Raw genomic sequence first — 21,510 nt, 5'->3', positions numbered from 1 at the left:
CTGGGACTCCAGGTTCACGCCCTGGGCCAAAGGCAGGCACTAAACTTTTGAGCCACCCAGGGATCCCGATTATCTGGTTTTATAACCCTTTTCATAGTAATTGAAGGAAAGGGGCCATGCCTTTTGCCCCATATCTTCTTTTCCCTCTATGAACCAACCCTTGGGCATCCTTCTGGAGTTGCTTGTGCTCTTGTGTCTCTTCACTAAGTCTCACCAGAGGATGGCCAGCAGGACCAGAGGGTGAAAAGAGGTCTATCTGAAGACATGAACTACCTGCCTTCCCTTTCCAGGTTCCTGACTTCAGCTTCTCTCTTTTCCTTTTGACCACTGATGACCAATTTTGGGACTTCTGCAAGTTGGGTTTGCACCCTTGTGTACCCAGAATATTTTTTCCATTGTGGGACTGAGACATTCTTAAGTCATTGGAGTTTAAAGAGACATACCTACTAGATTTTATTATTTATTTATTAGAGAGAGAGAGAGGCAGGCAGAGACCTAGGCAGAGGGAAAAGCCGGCTCCACACAGGAAGCCCAATGCGGACTAGATCCCGGGACCCTGGGATCACTACCTGAGCAAATGGCCGACGCCCAACCGCTGGGCCACCCAGGTGTCCCTTCAAGGAGAATTTTCTAAAATATTTATTGAATAGTATAATAGAGTCACTGTAGGAAATCTAATTTTGCTAACCTAACAGCAGTCAGTTAACCCAGTAACAGCCTTCAGAACTGGTGATCGAGGTTAGTCTTCCCTGTGAGAGAGGAGCTTGGAAATCTCCTTTAGTCTCGGTCATTGCAAATCTGATGATAGGCTTATGTGCAGAACCTATTTCCTAATGTCTTCAAGGTCTTAAGGGCGTGTTGATTCTGTGTCCCTTGTCAAGCTTCCTGTTGGAGTGGCTAATAATTTTACTGGTAGAATGGCAGTTCCCTCAGGTTTGGACTTTTATTTTGCAGAGGTTTGTTAATTTCTGGGAAGCAGTACAGTATGTATTCTGGGTAGAGGTGAGTAATTATAAAGTCCCACACCCAGTGGGGGCGGTTGTGCCGGCTATTTCAGCTCTCTGGTGCTGGTATGGTACCCACAAATTGGAGGCCACTACAGATGACCAATAAAACAAGTGACAGGAGGCAGAGGTGGAGGTGGAGAGACAAGAGGTTGGGATTTTGAGGTGTTGGGTAGTTGCACTGAATATAACTTGGCCATTGATTGGATGTTAGCCTGAGTGAGGAGAGTCTAGGATGCTAGACATCCTAGATTACTGAATTCTAGTAGAAATGGTACTGGTAGTCCTCAAAGTAGAAATAGAAGAGGCTTAACAGGTTTGGGTGTAAGATGTTGAGGCCAGTTTTTATTGTTCTGAGTTGATCCATCTAAGGAACCCTGAGCTTAATGTCTTTAAATGTGACAGTGGACGTAGTGCTCAGCAGGGAGGTGAGTGTGGGGATCTCCTGGGCACACTGGTAATACTTGAGAGGACAGGGATGAATGGTCCCTGGGGACAGCACTTGGAGCAAGAGGGAGAAACACTGAGGTTTACAGGATGCATGGAAGACGAAGAACCACAAAGTAGTCACCAGGAAGGAGAATTGGCACCCAGGCTGAGAGAGCATCTCAAGCAGGATGGAGTTGGTGCTGCAGAGAGGTCTTAGGCCTGAGAGGAGCTCAGACATGGTGGCAATTAAGAGACACGGGTGTCCTGGTAGGGCCTCCAGATTCTGGGGCTGGCCAGCGAAAGGCTGGATAACAGAGCATTAGTTACTTGACTTATGGAAGAAAGGCACAGAAAAGAGCCCATTGGCATTTTCTTGGGAAAGGGGTGTAGGCCATTTTAAAAGTTATTGGGCCATAGCACTTAGTCTACTGTAGTCTGAGCTGCTCTATTTTTGTTTTGTTTTTTTTTTTCCCCTTAGGTTTTGGGGGGTGGCATTATGATTTAACATAATGATCTAGCATTTAGAAATGTTACTGAAAACTCAGTCAAATGTTTTTCAAATCATATCTACCAATGTGACACTTTGAACCTCTTAAGAAGTGCAGACTTACAGATGAAGGCCCCACATGCATGACGCTCTTAAAAGGCCTCTCCTCCTGTGTGCCGTACCTGGGCTGCATAGCGAGGACCCAGGGATTTTGTTAGGTCTGCTCTGGAAAGTGAGTGGCTTAAGTAAGTACTGGGAGTGGAGGAGCATCACAGCTTGGGATGCCATGGGAGGTGCTGAGATGAGCCTTGCTGAATTTGGTTTAAAAACCAACCAACCAACCCTGTGGGGGCGCCTGGGTGGCTCAGTTGGTTGTCTTCCCTGGGCTCAGGTTGTGATCCTGGGACCCTGGGCTCCTTGCTCCACAGCAAGTCTGCTTCTCGCCACCTCCCCTCCCCCACCCCTGCTCCTGCTGGCGCCTGGGTGCGCTCTCTTTCTCTAATAAATAAAATCTTAAAAAAAAAGAAACCCACAACTATGTGAACAACAGTGATTCGTGTACTTTTAATTGTTCTCTCTGGATATTTGTCTTTAGGCCTCTCGACTACTTGGTCACAGAATTCCCGATCCCAGCACAGGAGAGGTTCGTGCTCCAGACATGAAGATCGAAAACCTTCAGAGGTATTTCCTGAATGATGGTGTGACTGTGCATGTCCTGCCCGTGTGCATGAGTACATAAGATTGGCACACACCTGGTTGGTTGATATCGATGTCTCTCTGCAGTCACGAGAAAGTTATCTAACTTCTTCGTGCTTAGTTTAAATTTGTAAGATGGGGATGACACAGGTGTGTTTGCCTCCTCAGATTCTTGTGAGGATTGAGTGGGTTAATACACAGACATTAATACAAACTAAGCACTTACAGAGTGCTCAGTAGTAAATGTTAGCTATTATTATTAATTATATTCTTTTTTTCCTTTTCTGTTTCATCTTCGCTGGCTCCCAACAACTTTTCCTCTGGCCAGGAGATCAGCGGGTTCGGCTGCTGCCGGTCACTGCCAGCCTCAAGTTAGTTTTGGCCATGAATTTGTGGCTTATTTGGCAACAACCCATTGTAATTCTGGGAGTTTTGTTTTGGCAATTACGTTTAAGGCTTTTTTCCCCTCCTTTTTCAATTTGTTTCTCATCTTCTATTTCCCTGCTCCCCCACATTTTGTTACCTACCTACCTACCTACCTATTATCTATTGTCTCTTTATTTAAAATTGCTTTTAGGTGCATACTTCTGCTGGCCTTTGTTGATTAGGGGCCTCTACCAGTCCTGAGCTACATTATCTTTGACAACCTTTGCCAGGCTCTCAGGATTTTATTTTATTTTATTTTATTTTATTTTATTTTATTTTATTTTATTTTATTTTATTTTATTTTATTTTTATTATTTTATTTTTATTATTTTATTTTTTTTAAAGATTTTGTTTATTTATTCATAGAGACACAGAGAGAGAGAGAGAGAGAGAGGCAGAGACACAGGCAGAGGGAGAAGCAGGCCCCCTACAGGAAGCCTGACCTGGGACTCGATCCCAGGTCTCCAGGATCACACCCCAGGCTGCAGGCGGCGCTAAACTGCCGTACCACCGGGGCTGCCCTCAGGATTTTAAATGATTGCAGAAAGGGCATTTTAGTTGATCACTTTTCAGGTGGGCAGGTTGCGGGAGGAGAGCCTTTGGTTCAGCCCTTTGGCTTGTGCTGCCTCTTTAACGGGACGGCTTCAGAGACCACCTCTTCCTGTAGCTGCAGAGCACAGGCCTGCATTCATTCTACCAGGTATTTTTTTCCCTGAGTGTAATGGGGATTGCTGGGTGATACTTTGTGGGGGTATGGGGGACTTCTGGGTTGGGGAATAACATTCCCCATGAGGAAGCGTAGTATATATATCCTTTAAAATCAGAAAACCATCCCAGGAGACACTTGGACATTAGCTCAAACCTTCATGGGAAGGTGGCCATATTTTTGCCTTTAGGTTTCCAGGCCTTTGTCATTTCGGAACCTGCAGGGCCTCCCTCCTTTTCTGTGCTGAGCGGCTCTGCCTGTCTTTGTTGCTTTGTCTGTGCTGCCTCCCCAACCAGTGTTCTCCTGTTGACAGTGCACTTGTCTTATTTCAGGACAAGAGTACAGGGGGATTGGAGTAGGAACAGTTGGCGCCCGAGGAGGGCTGAGCAGCACCATGGCGCCAGCCTTGGCCCTCACCCAGAGGCTGATTGGTTTCTGATTTTTTTTTCCCTAAAGTTCTCTGAGTTTAGCTCCTAGTTCAGACTACTTTATATGTAGGTTAGCATTAATGTCAAATTCTCCCGGGGGCCGGGAAGTTCATCTAGGGCATCTGCTTCAGCTCTTGACCATCCTCCCCTGAGTCTTAGTAAAGGAATGGTGGGCTGCCTTTTCTCCTCTTGTTGCTTCAGTTTGATTTTCCTTCTTTGGCATACTCCTTTATTTTTATTTTTATTTTTACATATAAGACTTAGTTGAAATGTGTTTTTTAACTGATTTGCTTCCTGAAGGTATAGACCTGTGAATTTTTTTTTTTTTTTTTTTTTTTTTTTTTGCTTTAAAGAACTTTTCTCCCTGGGGGTGAGGAGGGCATGGGTGATCCAGGTCCTGGGCAGCTGGGCTGGGCGCCTGCTTCAGTGGGCTCAGTGCTGTGAGGGAGCCTGATCGTACTTGTGCTTTTGTGGATGGTGCACAGCCAGGGTACTGCTTGTTACCAGGACTTGAGAAACCAGGAGTGGCAGACTGGGAAAAATCAGCATTGAAAAGTGGCAGGCCAGAGAAATGGCCTTTTTATTCAGACACTGCCTCAGACTTTCTTATGGTGAAGTTTATTAAAGTGATCACCAGTCTGAAAAGCCAGCAGGAAAAACAAATATGGACCTATTAGCAGGCATATAATGTGAACTGTGCTTCACAGCTTAAGAAAGAACTCCCTGTCCTAAGAAGAGAGAGTTCAGCATTGTGACTTGTGTAAACAGAGAGCGCAGCTTACAGATGCAGGTGTGCTTCGTGCCAAATACAACTTGGGGCCAGCGCTAATGCCAGGGTCAGAGCTTCCTTGTGTAGCCCTGAGACCCTGGTGGCCCGAGGACGAGGCCCCGCTGGCAGGCAGTGCCGTGCTCCTGTCCTGCCCCAGTCGGCGGGAGCAGCCATGCGAGGCCGCCTTTGGCTGGTCTCCTCTCCGCCCTGACGAGGGGCGAGGAGCTCCCTCAGGACAGGGGTACTTTGAGTTTTGTGGGTCTGTTTTTGGCAGGGAGAGGCGAGGGTAAAGTAGCTTGCTTCCTTCTTTCTTTTTCTCTCCTTCCCTCCTCTCCTTTCCCCACAAACACTGCTTCCCTTACAGAGGTTAATGCTGGGGAAAGGTGTGTAATCATGTTCTTTACGAGCCCCTTTTTTGACTTGACCCCATTGGTCTGTCCTTGCTTCTTTCCCATATTTGTCCAGCCTGTACTTCTGCGTGGCACCTGCCAACCAGGACCCGACTCCCCAAATACCTTGCCATGAGCCCTGGAGCCCTGGGAGGCAAGAGCTGGGTGGTGGCAGTCTGAGTATAGAAGAGGAGGCCCTGGTAGTTCTGGGTTTTGGCTTGAAGTTGTTAAATGGTTAGTGGAGTTTCATTTCTTAAAACATTTACCAAGAGAGCACCCTCGAGGGAAATACCAGCAGCCCTCTTTTGAATTGGGAGTTCATAGAATTTCAGGGGAAGAGACTGAGGTTTCATTGCTGCTGTCAGACATGCTGCCGGCTTGTGGAGTTGAAGTGAGGGGGTAGCGTGAGCCATTGGCACCTCCACGCCTGAGAGGCCAAGGGCGTGGCAGGCTGAGGGGTTCCTGTAATAGGTCCGCCTCGGGCTCTGCTGATACAGTGACCTTGTTACACGGCAGCTCCATGGTGACCCTGCAGCTGCCAGCACTCTGAAGAAGAATGCAAATATCAAATGTCAGTGACCCTGTCTCTCCCTCTCCAGGTGTTTAGGACGGACCTGATCACTGCTATGAAGCTGCATGACTCTTATCAGCTGAACCCAGATGAGTACTATGTGTTGGCAGATCCCTGGAGACAGGAGTGGGAGAAAGGGGTCCAGGTGCCAGTGAGCCCTGGGACCATCCCTCAGCCGGTGGCCAGGTACACGTGCCAGTCCCCACCTGCCATCGCCTTTCTGCCCTGACAGCCGCTGCCTGAGAAGAGCAATTTGACTTAGCAGTGAAGTAATACAAGACCCCAAGTGGTCTGAAATGTGTAGAAAGACACTCTAGGTCCATAGGGTAGTGATTTGGAGGGCCATGGTCCTCCAAACTTAATATTCCAGCCATCTTGGGAAGGTGCTGCTCTCTTTAGAGAGTCGGGCAAATTCTAGAACACTGTGGGAGATGACTGGTGGGGGAGGGAAATTTGGATGTTTACACAACTTCTTTTTTTCCCCCATCCCCACCCCCAATTCCTGTTCACTGTGGAGAGCAAGGGTGGGAAATATCAGAAAGGGAGACAGAACATGAGAGACTCCTAACTCTGGGAAAAGAACTAGGGGGGGGTGGAAGGGGAGGAGGGCGGGGGGTGGGGGTGACTGGGTGGCTGGCACTGAGGGGGGCACTTGACGGGATGAGCACTGGGTGTTATTCTGTATGTTGGCAAATTGAACACCAATAAAAAATAAATTTATTATTAAAAAAATTAAATTAATCCCCTAAAACAATTAAGTAAAAAAAAATCCATCACTGTTCACCTAGCAAGGGTGGCTTCTCCGGTGTTGTAGGGCTGGGCTGGGCTCCACCTCTGGAGTAAGGCAAATGTGAGGTGGCCTGCCAGGTCACGGTTATGTGGAAGGCAAGCTTAAGAGGAGCAGTGTATTTGATGAGTTCTCCTATGGATGGACTTTGCCCAGTTGCTCTTGCCGGGCTTTCTTTGAATTTACTTAGGAAGCACCTTTCCCCTTAAGGGTCTTTTGGGTGCTGGTCCTTGATGATTTACTCCGCGTGGAACTGAGGCCAGTTTGCTTATTTCTTCGTTGTGTTGCCCAGCTGACCTGGAGGGCTCTTCACAGGGAGAGCAGATTCGGGGTCTCTACGCTCATCTAGTGCCTGGCATCTCTGCTGTGCATCAGTCAGCTGCCTCCTTTGTGAACTGGACTCTTTTACCATTGCCGGTTATTGTTTGGGGGTTTCTGATAAACGTCTGCATAGATGTGTGGGCTTAAATGACCAGTCCAGATTTCTGGCTGGTGGGGTGGAATGTTTAACTGGGCTTTGCAGGATAAACACCATGTTTGCCTTAGAATCTACATCTGGGGCACAACACCAACTGTTTCAGCTTTGGCAGTCCCCATCCAGGAATTACTCGCTGAATCATTTTTTTATTTGGGAACTCGGCACAAGAGCAGTAAATGTGATACAGCTTCCGGAGTTTCTAGGTAGCTAAAACCCTGCTCTTGGTTGAGTATGGGAGAAATAACTCCCGGTGTTTTGCCTATTTCAGTGTTATGTAGATAAGATCACTCTGGTGCTTACATGGTGGTTGAAAATACTGGCACTCTTTGGACCACTTGTTGCTGCTAACATGAACTGCTGAACGTGGCGATGAGGGAGGAACTGTGGATGCGGGGGTGCTGTGATACCGGACCTTTGTCTTTAGGGAGAAGGCCCTTCATTCCAAGTTGGGAGTGATTTGATCTTGTGTGTGGTCATTTCTTCTGAGTAGGGTGTGGTGGAAGGCATCAGTGTTAACAGGTTTGGAGAGGGTGGCAGTGTAAGGAGAGGAGGGAACTTGTGTCCCTGTCCTGGGATCCTAAGTGTATGTTGGGAGAGTCCCCTCCTTGGCTAGGCCTCTCGGGGTCTTGGACTGCTTAGTAATGGACGAGGCCCACTTTTATTTCTAAGATTAGTGATGATGGGTTTGTCCCCTTGGTTGCCCAGCGTTCTGCTGGGCATTGTCCTGCCCTGGTGGCTGCTCTTGGCCTCCGTGTTCTTGAGAGCCTAGTGCTAGACCTTCAGGTGGTCAGGCTGGATGGGTACAAAGTGATGTAGTCATTAGCTTTTGAAACTTGGGAGGTTAGTGTTTTGCTGTTGTGGCTAGGCCAGAGCAACTGCTGTCCTAAATCAAGGCTGGTCATGCAGTATCCTGGGAAGCCAATTGGAAAAAGCTGGTTTTAAGGACTCCTCGGTGTTTTCACTGGTCTGTCTTTCCATTTTGGGGTCCTTCATGAATCCTACTTAGTTTTACTAGCAGTGGCATTAGGGTTTTTAAGCCTGTTCATCTGGTGATAGCCTGGGATTTAGGGCATTGGAAAGTGGAAGCACGTTTTGGGCCATGTGGCAGGAAGGGTAACCTGGCTGCTTTGTTTTCTTGTTAACTAGGGTCGTGTCTGAAGAGAAATCCCTCATGTTCATCAGGCCCAAGAAATACATTGTCTCGCCGGGCTCTGAGCCTCCAGAGTTGGGCTATGTTGACATCCGGACGCTGGCTGACAGTGTGTGTCGTTACGACCTCAACGACATGGATGCTGCGTGGCTGGAGCTGACGAATGAGGAATTTAAGGAGATGGGTGAGAGACCATGGGTTATATTTTATTAATAATGAGAGACCTTGGGTTATATTGTTTTATTAATGAGGGATGAACAGAGAAGAATTTCAGGCATATGAGTGAGTAGTAGAAGCTCCTCCTTGCCTGGTGAAGCCAGCTCCATCAGAGCTTCAGTCTCAGAGTCCTGTGGTCTTTTTCAGAGGTCAGCTTGTCTGGCTCTGGCACCCGTGTTCAGAGGGACTCTGTGAGTGGCTTGTAGAGGGAGCAGTGGGATTGAAGAAAGACCTTTCCAAAGGCATGGGAGCAGGATACCCCGTCTCTGCCCCCACCTGCCCCTTTCGCATGCTCCCCTCAAGGGAACTAAAGCCCAGAGATATGAAGTGACTTCTCCAAGATGACAGGAGGGTCGTCTGGTCCGCACGGTTTTGTGCTCTGGTGGTGTTTTCCTGCAGTGCCGTTCAGATCCTTTCTCACTTGTGGCCTGTAACTCACAGGAAACTGCACTCCAGCCAAGTTCACTGTTTTCTTATAAACCTCTTATTTTCACCTCTGTGATTCCCTGAAGTCCTGCTCTAAACCTGGAGTGCTTTTCCCTTTTTTTACCTGTTCACCTCTGTCTTGGCTTTCTCCCCGTGCACCCCCCGCCCCCCCCATTCCACCCATCATGGTCTATTTTCTGTGTGTTACGGCTTTTGGCTTCTCGGTATATCTATAGCTTGGAGCTTCTGTACCTCATTTTGCTTGTGCCTCCTGGTGTCAAGACCAGGATGGCACACAGGTTTCATCTCAGGATTGCTGAGTGCTGCCTGAGGTGTCCTGATGAGCAGGACCACTGAGGTCAAGTCTGGGCTTGGAGTGACAGATTGTGCGGATTACTGAGAATTTGTGCTGTGGGTCCTGGGTGGAGAGAGGCAGCAGAGGTGTTTGTTAGCAGTTTGGCACATAGTAAATATTTAAAGGATGGTAGATTTTGGGGCCCTGAGGGACAAAGACTGCTTTGATTTTTGGATCAGTCCCTGAGCCTAGTTAGTGCAGGGCCCGCCTGCCATATACTGGATGCTTGTTGTGCTGTCCTGCTGCTCATTGGCCTGTTGGAAGGGAGCAGTAGTGCCCACTGAGCCAGGGGAGTTGTTTCTTTCTCCCTATTTGATCATTCAGCTTATTTGGACAAAGTACATTGCCTTCCTCCTGGTCCCTGCTTTTAGGTAGTAATGGCCAGGATATTAGCAAGCCAGGAAGTGGTTTTACACAATCTGCATAAGTTTTCAGAGCTCTCTTGGAACTGAACACCCGTTCAGTTCTAGCTTCAAAGATTAAAGTTCTGCTTTGTAGCAGCTCTGTAAAGGTCAGTATAAAATGCACTTGACTGGCGAGGTGTCCTGTCTGAAGGCATGGGGCGCAGCCACAGACACTGAGCACCTGGTGGATGGTGTAAGTAATGAGTTCCGGGCTAGCTCACCAGATTGAAAGGTAGTGTGGGATACTTTGGCAAGATGACCATGCGGTTGTGTAACATAAATTGAACATATGCTTTTAGATGTTTGTTTTAGTTTTTTTTTTTTTTTTTTAAGATTTTATTTATTTATTTATTTATTTATGAGAGGCAGAGACACAGGCCGAAAGAGAAGCAGGCTTCGTGCGGGGAGCCCAATGTGGTATTCGATCCTGGGACTCCGGTATTACACCCTGGGCCAAAGGCAGATGCTCAGCTGCTGAGCCACCCAGGCGTCCCAGTTTTTACTGGTCTTTGTAATGGTAGAAGTTAATTATAGGGCGTAGGATTGTATTTTCATAGCAAGTGTTGGTTTCAAAACTGGTAGGAGGAATTGAGATATAAGTCCCTGCCTGGCCATGCAGCGGAGTATCTTATCAGTAAATAGCATGTGCTCTAGGTAGGTGGCTTTTTTGAATATGTGCTTAGAGCTTATCACAGTCAGCTCTGATGTGTTCTCTAGATTTTTAGAAACATGAAGTGTTAATTTGATGGTTTTGTATTTATCAGAGTACATAAAAGTTATTGGCTCTAATGACCTTTGTATTGTTCCTTGCCACTTACATGTTCTGTTAGAATATTTTTATAACCTGTTTTTTCTCTCTGCATGAGCATTTTCATTGTAGGAAGTTTGGAATATATCCCACAAATGGAAGAAAATAAAAGTCTTATCTCCCCATTACTGTAACCACGATAACCACTTGAAATTTATTTTTGATCATTCTTGCATAAGAGTGCATTTTATTTGATTCACAATGAGCTGTTTCCTTTGCTTTAGACATTCCTTGTGTTTCTGTCTTTCATGTGTCTGATTAACTATGCATCTCAACTTTGTAAATTCAGAGGGTGAGGAGGGATAAACCAGTTAAAAACATTTGTGTACTCACAGTGAAATCTGTTCTCAGAGCAACATTTTTAAGCAGCAAGAAAGGAATGTTTTTTAGAAGACATCCAAACCATAATATATGGTCATGGTGTTTTGTTTTGTTTTGTTTTTAAAGATTTTATTTATTTGAGAGAGGGAGAGGGAGAAGCAGACTCCCTGCTGAGCCGGGGGCCCCACTTGGGGCTTTATCCCAGGGTCCTGACGCTTAACCAGCTGAGCCGTCCGGGTGTCCTATATTGAAGTCACTTACATATTGTTGTGTGTAATGTGATGAAATGACCATTTAACTAACAGTACATATATTTAATATCCTTAAACCCTTCTGGGATTTATCTTTTGCTTTTCGACTTCTGATACTCCCATCTAAAGTGCCTGATCATAAGAAACAAAAGTGTTGCATGGAAGACTTTTTCTGCCTTTTAATTTGAAGAGCCTTCCTTGGAACAGTCTGCAAGGCATTCAGTAGAAAATGTTTGGGACACACAGGATAGGTTTATGTATAAGATTATTTATACATTGAAAATGCAGATAGACTAATACTGTCTTACTGTAATATTTACTTATTTTTTTTTAATAAGTAGTTGGTTCTTTTTTTTTTTTTTTTTTTTTTTTTTAAGGTTTTATTTATTCATGAGAGATCCACACAGAGAGAGAGAGGCAGAGAGAGAAGCAGGCTCCATGCAGGGAGCCCGACATGGGACTCGATCCTGGGTCTCCAGGATCGCTGGGCTGGGCTGTAGGCTGCGTTAAACTGCTGAGCCACCAGGGCTGCCCTGTAATATTTATTAATAGGGTCTTATTAAAATGTTCTTGTGGCACTTTTCCTTCAGGAATGCCTGAATTAGATGAGTACACCATGGAAAGGGTCCTGGAGGAATTTGAGCAGCGGTGCTATGACAATATGAATCATGCTATAGAGACTGAGGAAGGCCTGGGGATCGAATATGATGAAGATGTTGTCTGTGATGTGTGCCAGTCACCTGACGGTGAGGACGGCAATGAGATGGTGTTCTGTGACAAATGCAACATCTGTGTGCACCAGGTATGTGGGCTCCAGGATGAAGCCACTCGGGGTGTAAGTGCACCTGCTGCCAAGTAGGCCAGAGGTCTTCCTACAGATGGGGTCTGTTTTCCTGCTGTCCTAAGTGAGTTAAGGAAGTGGGTCCTATGAACGAAATCTTTTGTTCCTAATAGGTTCTTAGAGTATTTGAAGTATTTCCTACTACTTGTTACAACTGGAAGTATAGGCTGCTCTGTGGAAATCTTCCCTCACATAATGTTTTTAATTCTATCCATAGAAGTAAGGTTTACTTAAAAGGAATCTGTGAGCCGCCCTGCCCTGGCTTTCACACCTGAGTTTAGATGTTAACACTGTGGTGGGAGGGGTGAGGCGGGTGGAGGGCAGTTTCTACAAGGTGGTTAGTTTGCTGTATTAGTGTGTGCCATAACCCACAAACTGGGTGGACTAAAACAACAGGCGTTTATTATTTTGCAGTTCTGACCACTAGAAATCTGGAATCACGGGGTGTTGGCAGGGCCCGTCCCCTCAGAAACCTGTAGAGGAATCCTTCCTTGACTCTGGCTTCTGGTGATTTGTTCACAATTGTCGTGCTCTTTGGTTTGCGGCTGCACAATTCTAGTCTCTGCCTTTGTTGTCACGTGTGTCCTGCTGTGTCTTTGTCTTCAAGCATGGCCATCTTTCAAGGACACCCGACTCTAGTAGGACACAATCCTTAACTGATTCCATCTGTTTAGGACCCTGTTTCCAGATAAGGTCACATTCTGAGGGACTGTGGTTAGGGCTGCCTATCTCTAGGGGACATAGTTCAACCCAGAACATTTTTAATGTGTTCCTATATAAACCGTGATGTTAAAGAAGAGTGAGGAGGCTCCTTTTCTTAAATGTTATTTCATGTCCTGTCTGATGCCCACTGGCACTTGGTGGTTGCTTGCCAATCCACAGAAAGGTAAATCCTTCAGGTTCAGTAAGGATGGGCCCTGGGTGATCTTTAAAAGCTCGTGACAGTCTGTCTCTCTTCTCTGTTTATTCCTTAATGCAGTAATGAAGTAATTTGGATTTCTGTGGGGACACGTGTTCCTATGTCCTTCTTAGGGTTTTATTTTTTATTTATTTATTATTTATTTTTTAAAAGACTTTATTTATTTATTCATGAGAGACACACACAAAGAGAGGCAGAGACACAGGCAGAGGGAGAAGCAGGCTCCATGCAGGGAGCCCGACATGGGACTCAATCCGGGGTCTCCAGGATCACACCCTGGGCCGAAGGCGGCGCCAAACCGCTGAGCCACCGGGCCTGCCCTATTTTTTATTTTTTTAAAAGATTTTATCTATGCATGAAAGAGGCAGAGATGTAGGCAGAGAGCGAAGCAGGCTCCACATAGGGAGCCTGATGTGGGAGTTGGTCCTGGGACCCCAGGATTACGCCTGAGCAGAAGGCAGGCGCCCAATGCTGAGCCACCTAGGCATCCTACTATTAGGGTTTTAAAAGGCTGTCATTCATCTGTTGATGTGGAGATTTAAAACAAACTTACAGACTTAATTTGTCTTCCTGCTGGGCTTCTCCTCTACCTGAGGACATCAGGAGGAGCTGACACAAGGCTGCAGTCTCTTGCTGTAGTCGTGTTGAAGGCTACCTATTGGCTCTAGATTTTCAGATTATCTGGGAAGTTTGCTTGGATAATGGAATTTCTGAAGTGATTGTGTCAAGATCACCGTGACCACCAGTGTCACCGGTTTGTTGCTAAAAATTCCCTTCCTAGATGAAGCTTCAAGTCTTTTTTGTGCTATTTTCCTTATTTATTTTTCTCTCCCTGAGAATTTTGTTTGAAAACACCGGTTCTACTTGAAAACCAGTTGAACACCTGTCTTATAAATGGGCTCCCTGATGCGAAGGTGGGCTGGCTGCTCAGCGTCCCAGTGCGGTTTGGTCACAATAGTTGGAGCAGGGACTTGGGACCCTGGGCACCCACCCCACACTGTGCCCAGTTTTCAGCAGTGCTGCGTTGTTCTCGTGCCTTCATGTTTATTACTTCATCTTCTTTTTGAGATGCTCTTGAGGCTTCCCTTGAATGCCTACTGTATTTAATCTTTTCATTTAACGTAGACTTGATTGTCCAGTTAAAAAAAAGGTTTTCTTCAAATGTGACTTTTTCTAGAATGCCTGCTACAGATGTTTTTAGAACTTGAAACCTTACTAGTGCTTCTTAGCTCTGTTAAAAGTTGTTTTTCCAGTAAGTCTGTGTTGAGAGTGGCTTCCTTGGGCCCCGACCCAGGGCTCCTCTGCTCCAGTCTTGGTGTTACTTGACTTCACCCCTCTCTCTCGCTGTGGTTTCCTTTCTGCGTCCTGGATATTCAGATTGCAGAGGGGCTGGGTTTTTCCTGTCTGGAGGATTGGAGCTATGTTACTGTGTCTCTAGACTTCCTGACTTCTGGGTCATTTAAGGATAAAGTTCTGAATGATTTGGTGGTGGTGGTGGTGTTTTTTTTAAGGCTTCTGAATGTGCTCCTGGAACCATCCTGGTTTTGTGTTCACTATTTAACATTTGCCTTCTCTATTTTTGAGCCATCATCTTAATGACTTTAGCGGTGAGATCCTTGATTCCAGCCGTTGACGCTGTCTTGGGTAATTTTGCCATCTCCTGCAAAGCAGGCTTTGTTGTAAATATTGGCTGAAGAGCCCAGATTCTCTGTCCACAAGGTCTCCTCTTTCTGTGCCTGTTGCACTCACTTGGGAGAGTGATGGGGTCTAGTGAGGGGATTTCGCGTAGTTGGGGGGAACGTGGGTGCCCCTTCTTCCTTCTGAGCAAGGCCATCTCGTCAGAGACTCAGCTGCTTTGTGTGTTTTTCCCTCACATTGTATCCTACTCACATCGGTCAATCAGAGAAGGAATAGCTTCCCCCACTTAGCCTTCCTTGTGGAGTGTTTTGAGAATTTACTGCCCAATATTTAGGAACCTGGTGTAGATAGGTGTCTGTAGGAATCCTGCACAGCAAATATTTTGTGAACCTATTTGTCCTCTAGAAGTGTTCAGGCCCACCCTCTGGTAAATGTGGTAAATAGATATGTGTTTATCCCCGAAGATGCTGCATGCCTTCGTGGCTGCTACTGTGAGGCTGCCTGGCATTTTTCCTGAAGGGAGAGGGTCTCCAGCTAGGTGGACATGGGGGTACCTCTATTCTATATTGATAAAATCTTTCTAGGTATTTTTAAAGTTAGTAGATAATGTAGGGAAAGAAATGAATCTTTTCTTCTTTCTGTGTTTTCCTTGGGGGCTGTGCTGTGGCTTCACAGGCCTGTTACGGAATCCTCAAGGTCCCGGAGGGCAGTTGGCTGTGCAGGACATGTGCCCTGGGGGTTCAGCCAAAGTGTTTGCTGTGTCCCAAGAAAGGCGGAGCGATGAAGCCTACCCGCAGTGGCACCAAGTGGGTCCATGTCAGCTGTGCTCTGTGGATCCCTGAGGTAGGTGTGGTTTTTAATAGTAGCTTAGCTCAGGAGGTACTCCTGGCTTTGAGCTGGGGGTGAGGATGGGGAGCCGTTTGTAAATATGGGGTACTATAGCTGATGAATAAAAAGACACATTTTTTAAAAAAGATTTTATTTATTTATTCATGGAGAGACATAGAGAGGCAGAGACACAGAGGGAGAAGCAGGTTTCCTGCAGGTAGTCTGATGTGGGACTCCATCTCAATCCCAGGACCCCGGATCATGATCTGAGCCAAAGGCAGACGCTCAACCACTGAGCCACCCAGGTGCCCCAAAAGACACCTTTTAATGGCGGTCTTTTTCTTTCCTCTCCGACCCCCTAAATTGAATACTGAGTGAACTATCATCTTGTCATGGTATATATAGGTTTGTGGGAATGTTTCCTGGAAGCAGCGGTGAGCTGGACTCTCGGTTGTGTTCACTTGAGAAATGTGTCCCCGCTCACCCTCGCACCGAGACACGCTCCCAGGAGTGGGGCTGGGTGCTACTCTGGCTTCCCCAGGGATTGCCGCTAAATCCCGGGGCCTGTGAGCTGTCCAGGTAGCACGAGGATGGTTAAAGAATCACTGCTTTAGGTCACATTTTTGTGTGTGTGTGTGTGTGTGTGTGTGTGTGTGTTTTTTTAAATTAAAATTCTTACTTAGCCTCAACCTTTTTAATTTCAGGTCTGGTCTAATTTATTTCAAGTCCCAGACCTTGACTAATTTAATTTGCATGGCTCAGTATGAGAATATCACTTGTGATTGAAATTTCAGCATTTTTTGGTGTGTGATTTTGGTGCATTTTTCCTCTTGAAGAAAATTATCTGGAACTGATTTGGATTGGAGTTTCATGACTTGGGTTTTGGTAGCACCGGATCTTCTGGTTCAGGGATCCAGGCTGACTGCAGACCGGCTACCTTATTTATCTTGGTAGTTTTCCACTTTGAATGTAGTAATCTTTTCTGACTGAAGAGAATGGTTCTCTTCACTGAGGGCGATACTAAAATTAGCATATATTACTCCATTGTTCACAAACTATTTTAAATATATTTAAGAAGGGTTTTCAGTCTTGATCACCTCCTTGTGGGCAGGGGTGTATTAGATTGCATTGTCCTCATGCAGACCCATCTTGCTGTCAGACACTCAGGTGAGAAGTGACTGTTACTGGTTATCTGCGTGTTTACAAACAGGATGTGTATGTCAGATGACCACCCCGGCTTGGTGCGTGGAGGCCAGAGCCTAGGGACTGGGCTCTGGGTTCTCCGCGGTTGCTGGTCCAGAGCTGGCCCCTGCACTGTCCCCGTGCTTGGAAGTAGGGGTTTTGCTCTCCTAGGAGAGGCTACTGTCTGGTAGGAGGTCTGTAGGCGAATAGAAGATCTTTGGGTTTCTACTGCCCCTGCTCAGCTCTTGTTTGCTTGATGGCCTCTGCCACCCTGTCTTGCTATTCCTTGGGTCTCTAGGTGAGCATTGGCAGCCCTGAGAAGATGGAACCCATCACGAAGGTGTCTCACATCCCCAGCAGTCGGTGGGCGCTGGTGTGTAGCCTCTGCAACGAGAAGTTTGGGGCCTCCATACAGGTAATGCATTTAGTCATAATGGCATCATTTTCCTTCTTTGTGCTTGGGGGCTGGACGAAGGAGGGCTCTGGGAACCGTCCACGCATTTGGGGATGGGTCTAGAAGCCAGAGAGCAGAACGGGGTTCTCACCACTCTTGTGAGGCTGCCGAGGAACGGCTCCAGCCCAGTGCAGACACCTTTCCCTGGCGGGTCGTGTCCACTGTAACCAGAACCCCAGCTGTAACAATCACAGAGCAACTCAGAAGTGCACCTGAGCTGTAAGGCAGTTCCGCTTTGTCTCTGGTTTCTCCCCTTCTGCCCTAAGCCCAGCGTTGCAGTTCTTCACAGGCAGACGCCTTCAGGGAAGAACCAGTCTTGACCCTGGAGCGTTGGCCACCCTCCCACTGGTACTTGGAGGGCTGGTGGCGGGCCTCCTGACGCACCTCCTGACGCTGGTTTAGGTGCGCTCACAGGGCGTGAGAGGCCTTCCCTGCTCTCTGTTCCAGATCGACTCGGTGTGCCTCTGTTTTTGTGGTTGGTAGAAGAGATTCCTTGGAGCCCCAGCTGGGTAAAGGGCCCCCCGCAAGGTGCTGCAGCGAGTGTCGTTTGCAGGAGCGGTTATCCGAACCCAGGTTGGATATCTGATTCGTCCTGGCATCCATCACGTGTGGGGACCGGAGTGGGGTGGGGGAAACGGTTTTGTTAAAACGGCCTGCGTTTTCCGTGTCCACACAACACACCGACAGGTGTCAAGAATCCTTAGGTAGACAGAATTATGGTGGGAATGTAAATGACCTGCTGGTTTTTCAGGTTTTATAAAAGGTTAATTTCCAGGCTTCCCGTTATCAGCATGTAGAGTCATGACTTAAGACACCGAGATGCTGCTTCCTTCACCAGGGATTTCAGATGCTGTTTGTGGCGGACACTGGCCCTAGAGATGGAGTCCAGCTCTTTGGGTGGGGGGTGGGGCGCTCCCAGCTCAGGGCCACAGGCTGGTCCTCCGTCTCCATAACACATCCTAAGAGCAGAGGCCCGGTTTGCCTCCGTCTCCTCTCTCGACACAGAAAACACAACGGATCAGCACAGATACAGACTGCCAGGCTTAGGTTTTAAGGAAATGACCTCACTGGGCAAAGTCATTTTGTATTTTGGCTGATAAATTCTTCTTTCAGTAGAGTTAGCCCCTGGCTGGAGGTTTTAAAAAGTTTTCATTTTGTAAGCCTGGTATTTCTACTTTTCTTCATTATCACCTCCACTGGAGTTCTGGAATCCAAAATGTAACAGAGATGGAGAGGGTGAGGCATGAGATTGCTGGTGGGATTTGGCTGTGGACCTAAAAAACAGTGTGGGGTTTTTGCATGTGAATAGATTCGGTTTAAAACTAAAGCGTGGCAAAACCCTCCGGTATTTATGGGAGAGAATGGAAGAGACGTTGTTTAAAAACCTCAGAGTTAAAGCCCAAGCGTTAGGGCCCTGCAAGCGCGTCTGTGTGCCGACCTACCCGGTGAGCACTTGCAGGACTGCGGCCGAGGGAAGTAGAAGGTCCTGCCTTCCCTGGCACCGGCGTCCTCTGCGGATAGAGTTTCTGCCCTTCCTGAGTACACCCGTCCTGCCCCGGCACCGACCGCGAGACGTGGGCGCGTGAGATCTTGGTTTCTTCTTTGAAGAGAGGACGATAAAATGACTTTCTGGCTGCCGCTGAGCTCTTTTTTCCCAGAGCATTAATTTGAGGGAGAAAAGGCCAAGTTAGTGTGTGATGATTTTTCATATCTTCACAGAATAATAGAGTGACTTTTATTAAAGAATTCCTCTCTGAGATGTCTGCAGCTGTGAAGGCTCTGGTTTAGGTTTCCGTAACATCTGTTTGCTGAGTCAACCTGAAGAGGAAAACCCGGAGGAAGGCCGCTTGGCGCCTTTACACAGCCCGGTAGAAGTGGTAGAAGTACTCCGCGCCCCGTCCCCGGCCCCGTCCCCGGCCCCGTCCCCGTCCCCGCCCCGGGTCGGGGCGCGCGGTCCCGCCCTCCGCTCCCCCCTCCGCTCGGCTCTGCGCCCCGGCCTTCAGGGGTCGCGGCCGGCGGGCGTGCGTGCTCTGTCCCCGGAGCCTGTTTGACGCATTGCTTGGGGTGCAGGTTATTTATGGGTGAAATTAGAGATTTATGTTCGTTCACGTGCTTTACGTTTTGTCGTGGGGGAGTGGTGAGGGGGCTGGGGTTGCTGTACTTCTGGGCAAAGGAGACTGGAGAAGCGGAAGGCGTGCTGGCCGGCGGGAGTCCGTCCGAGGTGCGGTGACGGGGGCAGAAGCCCCGACTCCAGCCTCCGCCGTTTGTGGGCCCGGGGCCCCCTGAGGAAGGTTCGTTAGGCTTCTCGGCTGCGGTCCTGGCCGCCGGGGCTCGGCCTCCCGCAGGTCCACGGTTGCTTTCAGGGGACTGGCTGCAGTGGCCGCAGGGAGTCTCCTCCCGGAGCCCCCGCCAGGCGGAGGGGGGCGTTGTGAGCGGGAGGGCGCAGCCTCCGTGTGACCACAGGAAGCGGCCCTTCAGGGTCCTGCGCCCGGGCCGTGGGCAGCGCCCGGGTGGGCCAGGCCCCGAGGCCTTCCCTCGCGCCCCCGGCGGAGCTGCTTGGCCTTCTGCACCCCGAGGAGGCCTTTCCATCCCCGCTCCTGGGCTGGCTTCCCTCCTTCTCCCCTTCTTTCCTCCTCTTCCAGGGGTTTCGTATTCACTCTCCTCAGACTTGAGCAGCCCTCGGCTGCTTGGAGGAAACGCACCGTTTGTTTTCCCACTCGTGTTGGGCTCTTCCTGCCTGGAAGGAAGAGTGAAGACTCCTTGAAAAACTCTTGACTAGTGGTTCTTCCGGAAGAGATTCTTCTTGTTGTTGTTGTTCTTCTTTTTTTTTTTTTGGAAGATTTTATGTATTTATTCATGAGAGACCTAGAGAGGCAGAGACAGAGCAGACTCCCTGTCGGGGAGCCTGACCCGGGACTTGATCCCAGACCCTGGGATCATGACCTGAGCCAAAGGCAGATGCTCTTTGCCACTGAGCCACCCAGGCGCCCCTGAAGAGATTCTTTTTCCAGCTTTTTAATATAAGCACTTTTAAAAGAGTTCAACTCTAGGAAAAGCAGTTAATTCTCAAAGTTTACTCTGTGTCATGAGCACATGTTCTTTTTAGTATAATCTGCACGCTAGACCACCTTTGGCTGCACGTGCCATTTGTATAATTGCACTTGCTATATAAGAGGCGTTTTCTTTATTTTTTATTTTTTTAAGATTTTATTTATTTACTCATGAGAGACACAGAGAGAGAGAGGCAGAGGCACAGGCAGAGGGAGAAGCAGGCTCCATGCAGGGAGCCTGACGTGCCTGACGTGGGACTAGATCGGGGTCTCCAGGATCACGCCCTGGGCCCAAGGCAGACGCTAAACCGCTGAGCCACCCGGGCTGCCCGAGGCATTTTCTTTTAAAAAATTTGAGAGAGAGCATGCATACACCTGAGTGGGGGGAGGGGCAGGGGGGGAGGAAGCAGGCTCTCCGCTGAGCAGGGCTTCTGTGGAACCCCATCCCAGGACCCCAAGGACCTTGGGATCATGACCCTAGCTGAGGGCAGCCGCTTAACCCACTGAGCCACCCAGGCTGCCAGAAGAGTTACATGGTTTGGTTTATGAAACTTTTCATCTAAAGAATGACTTTAAGCCCATGCTTTACCTTATTTAACATATGACCAGAGGTGCCAGGGTTAACGTCTCCTGGCACGTGCTGGAAGTTCCACTCACCTGTGCATGTGTGCGGAGGGTGCGTAGCTCCAATGGGCTTCAGCCACTGTGGCTCCGTGACCGTCTTTTCTCTTGTTCTCTGTGTTCTTTGCAGTGCTCTGTGAAGAACTGCCGCACCGCCTTCCACGTGACCTGTGCTTTTGACCGGGGCCTGGAGATGAAGACCATCTTGGCGGAGAATGACGAAGTCAAGTTCAAGTCCTACTGCCCGAAGCATAGCTCTCACAGAAAACCTGAGGAGAGCCTTGGGGAGGGGGCCGCTCAGGAGAACGGGGCTTCTGAGTGCTCCCCTCGGAATCCGCTGGAGCCTTTTGCCAGCCTGGAGCAGAATCAGGAGGAGGCCCACCGGGTTAGTGTCCGTAAGCAGAAGCTGCAACAGCTGGAAGATGAGTTCTACACCTTCGTCAACCTGCTGGATGTGGCCAGGGCCCTGCGGCTGCCCGAGGAAGTGGTGGATTTCCTGTACCAGTACTGGAAGTTGAAGAGGAAGGTCAACTTCAACAAGCCCTTGATCACTCCAAAGAAAGATGAAGAGGACAATCTAGCGAAGCGGGAGCAGGATGTCTTGTTTAGGAGGCTGCAGCTGTTCACTCATCTGCGGCAGGACCTGGAGAGGGTAATGATTGACACTGACACCTTGTAGTGACTTAGAAAAGAAGATTGCAAAGAGGCGGCTGCTTGCCCAGAGCAAGGAACGGTAGCCAGTTCATTTACTCTCAGACCCTGTACATACTGCAGCATGAGGTTGTGTTGGTTCAATATATTTATGGGCCGGTAAACTCCTGTACATACGTGTAAGACTGCCCCAGAGCGGGGGGCTCCTCTGTGATTTACTAAGAC

General features: G+C 48.2%; 1 protein-coding gene and 1 long non-coding RNA gene across 20 annotated transcripts in view; one reads left to right on the top strand and one right to left on the bottom strand.

Annotated features, from left to right (window-relative positions):
• The window catches only part of JADE1 (jade family PHD finger 1), a 62,797-nt gene that overhangs the window by 28,767 nt on the left and 12,520 nt on the right, over nucleotides 1-21,510 (top strand). For 10 of the 19 annotated variants that reach the window (XM_077861035.1, XM_077861037.1, XM_077861036.1 and 7 more), the window contains 7 exons: nucleotides 2,516-2,601; nucleotides 5,934-6,091; nucleotides 8,317-8,504; nucleotides 11,692-11,903; nucleotides 15,175-15,342; nucleotides 16,808-16,924; nucleotides 20,765-21,286. In XM_077861035.1, the coding sequence (XP_077717161.1) occupies nucleotides 2,516-2,601; nucleotides 5,934-6,091; nucleotides 8,317-8,504; nucleotides 11,692-11,903; nucleotides 15,175-15,342; nucleotides 16,808-16,924; nucleotides 20,765-21,286 (1,451 nt within the window). Of the gene's footprint in view, nucleotides 1-2,515; nucleotides 2,602-2,944; nucleotides 2,988-5,933; nucleotides 6,092-8,316; nucleotides 8,505-11,691; nucleotides 11,904-15,174; nucleotides 15,343-16,807; nucleotides 16,925-20,764; nucleotides 21,287-21,510 lie in introns of all 19 variants that reach the window. The other 9 variants (XM_077861045.1, XM_077861048.1, XM_077861046.1 and 6 more) reach the window with 2 other exon arrangements.
• Nucleotides 12,328-13,906, bottom strand: LOC144291503 (uncharacterized). The gene is made up of 2 exons (XR_013358797.1): nucleotides 13,415-13,906; nucleotides 12,328-12,620 (listed from the first exon to the last, which is right to left on the bottom strand). It is a non-coding gene; the product is annotated as an uncharacterized LOC144291503 (long non-coding RNA).

The sequence above is a fragment of the Canis aureus genome, chromosome 20 (assembly GCF_053574225.1).
Source record: "Canis aureus isolate CA01 chromosome 20, VMU_Caureus_v.1.0, whole genome shotgun sequence".
Lineage (NCBI taxonomy): Eukaryota > Metazoa > Chordata > Mammalia > Carnivora > Canidae > Canis > Canis aureus.
The sequence above is the reverse complement of the archived record's forward strand: the minus strand, read 5'-3'. Positions and strand labels throughout refer to the sequence as shown.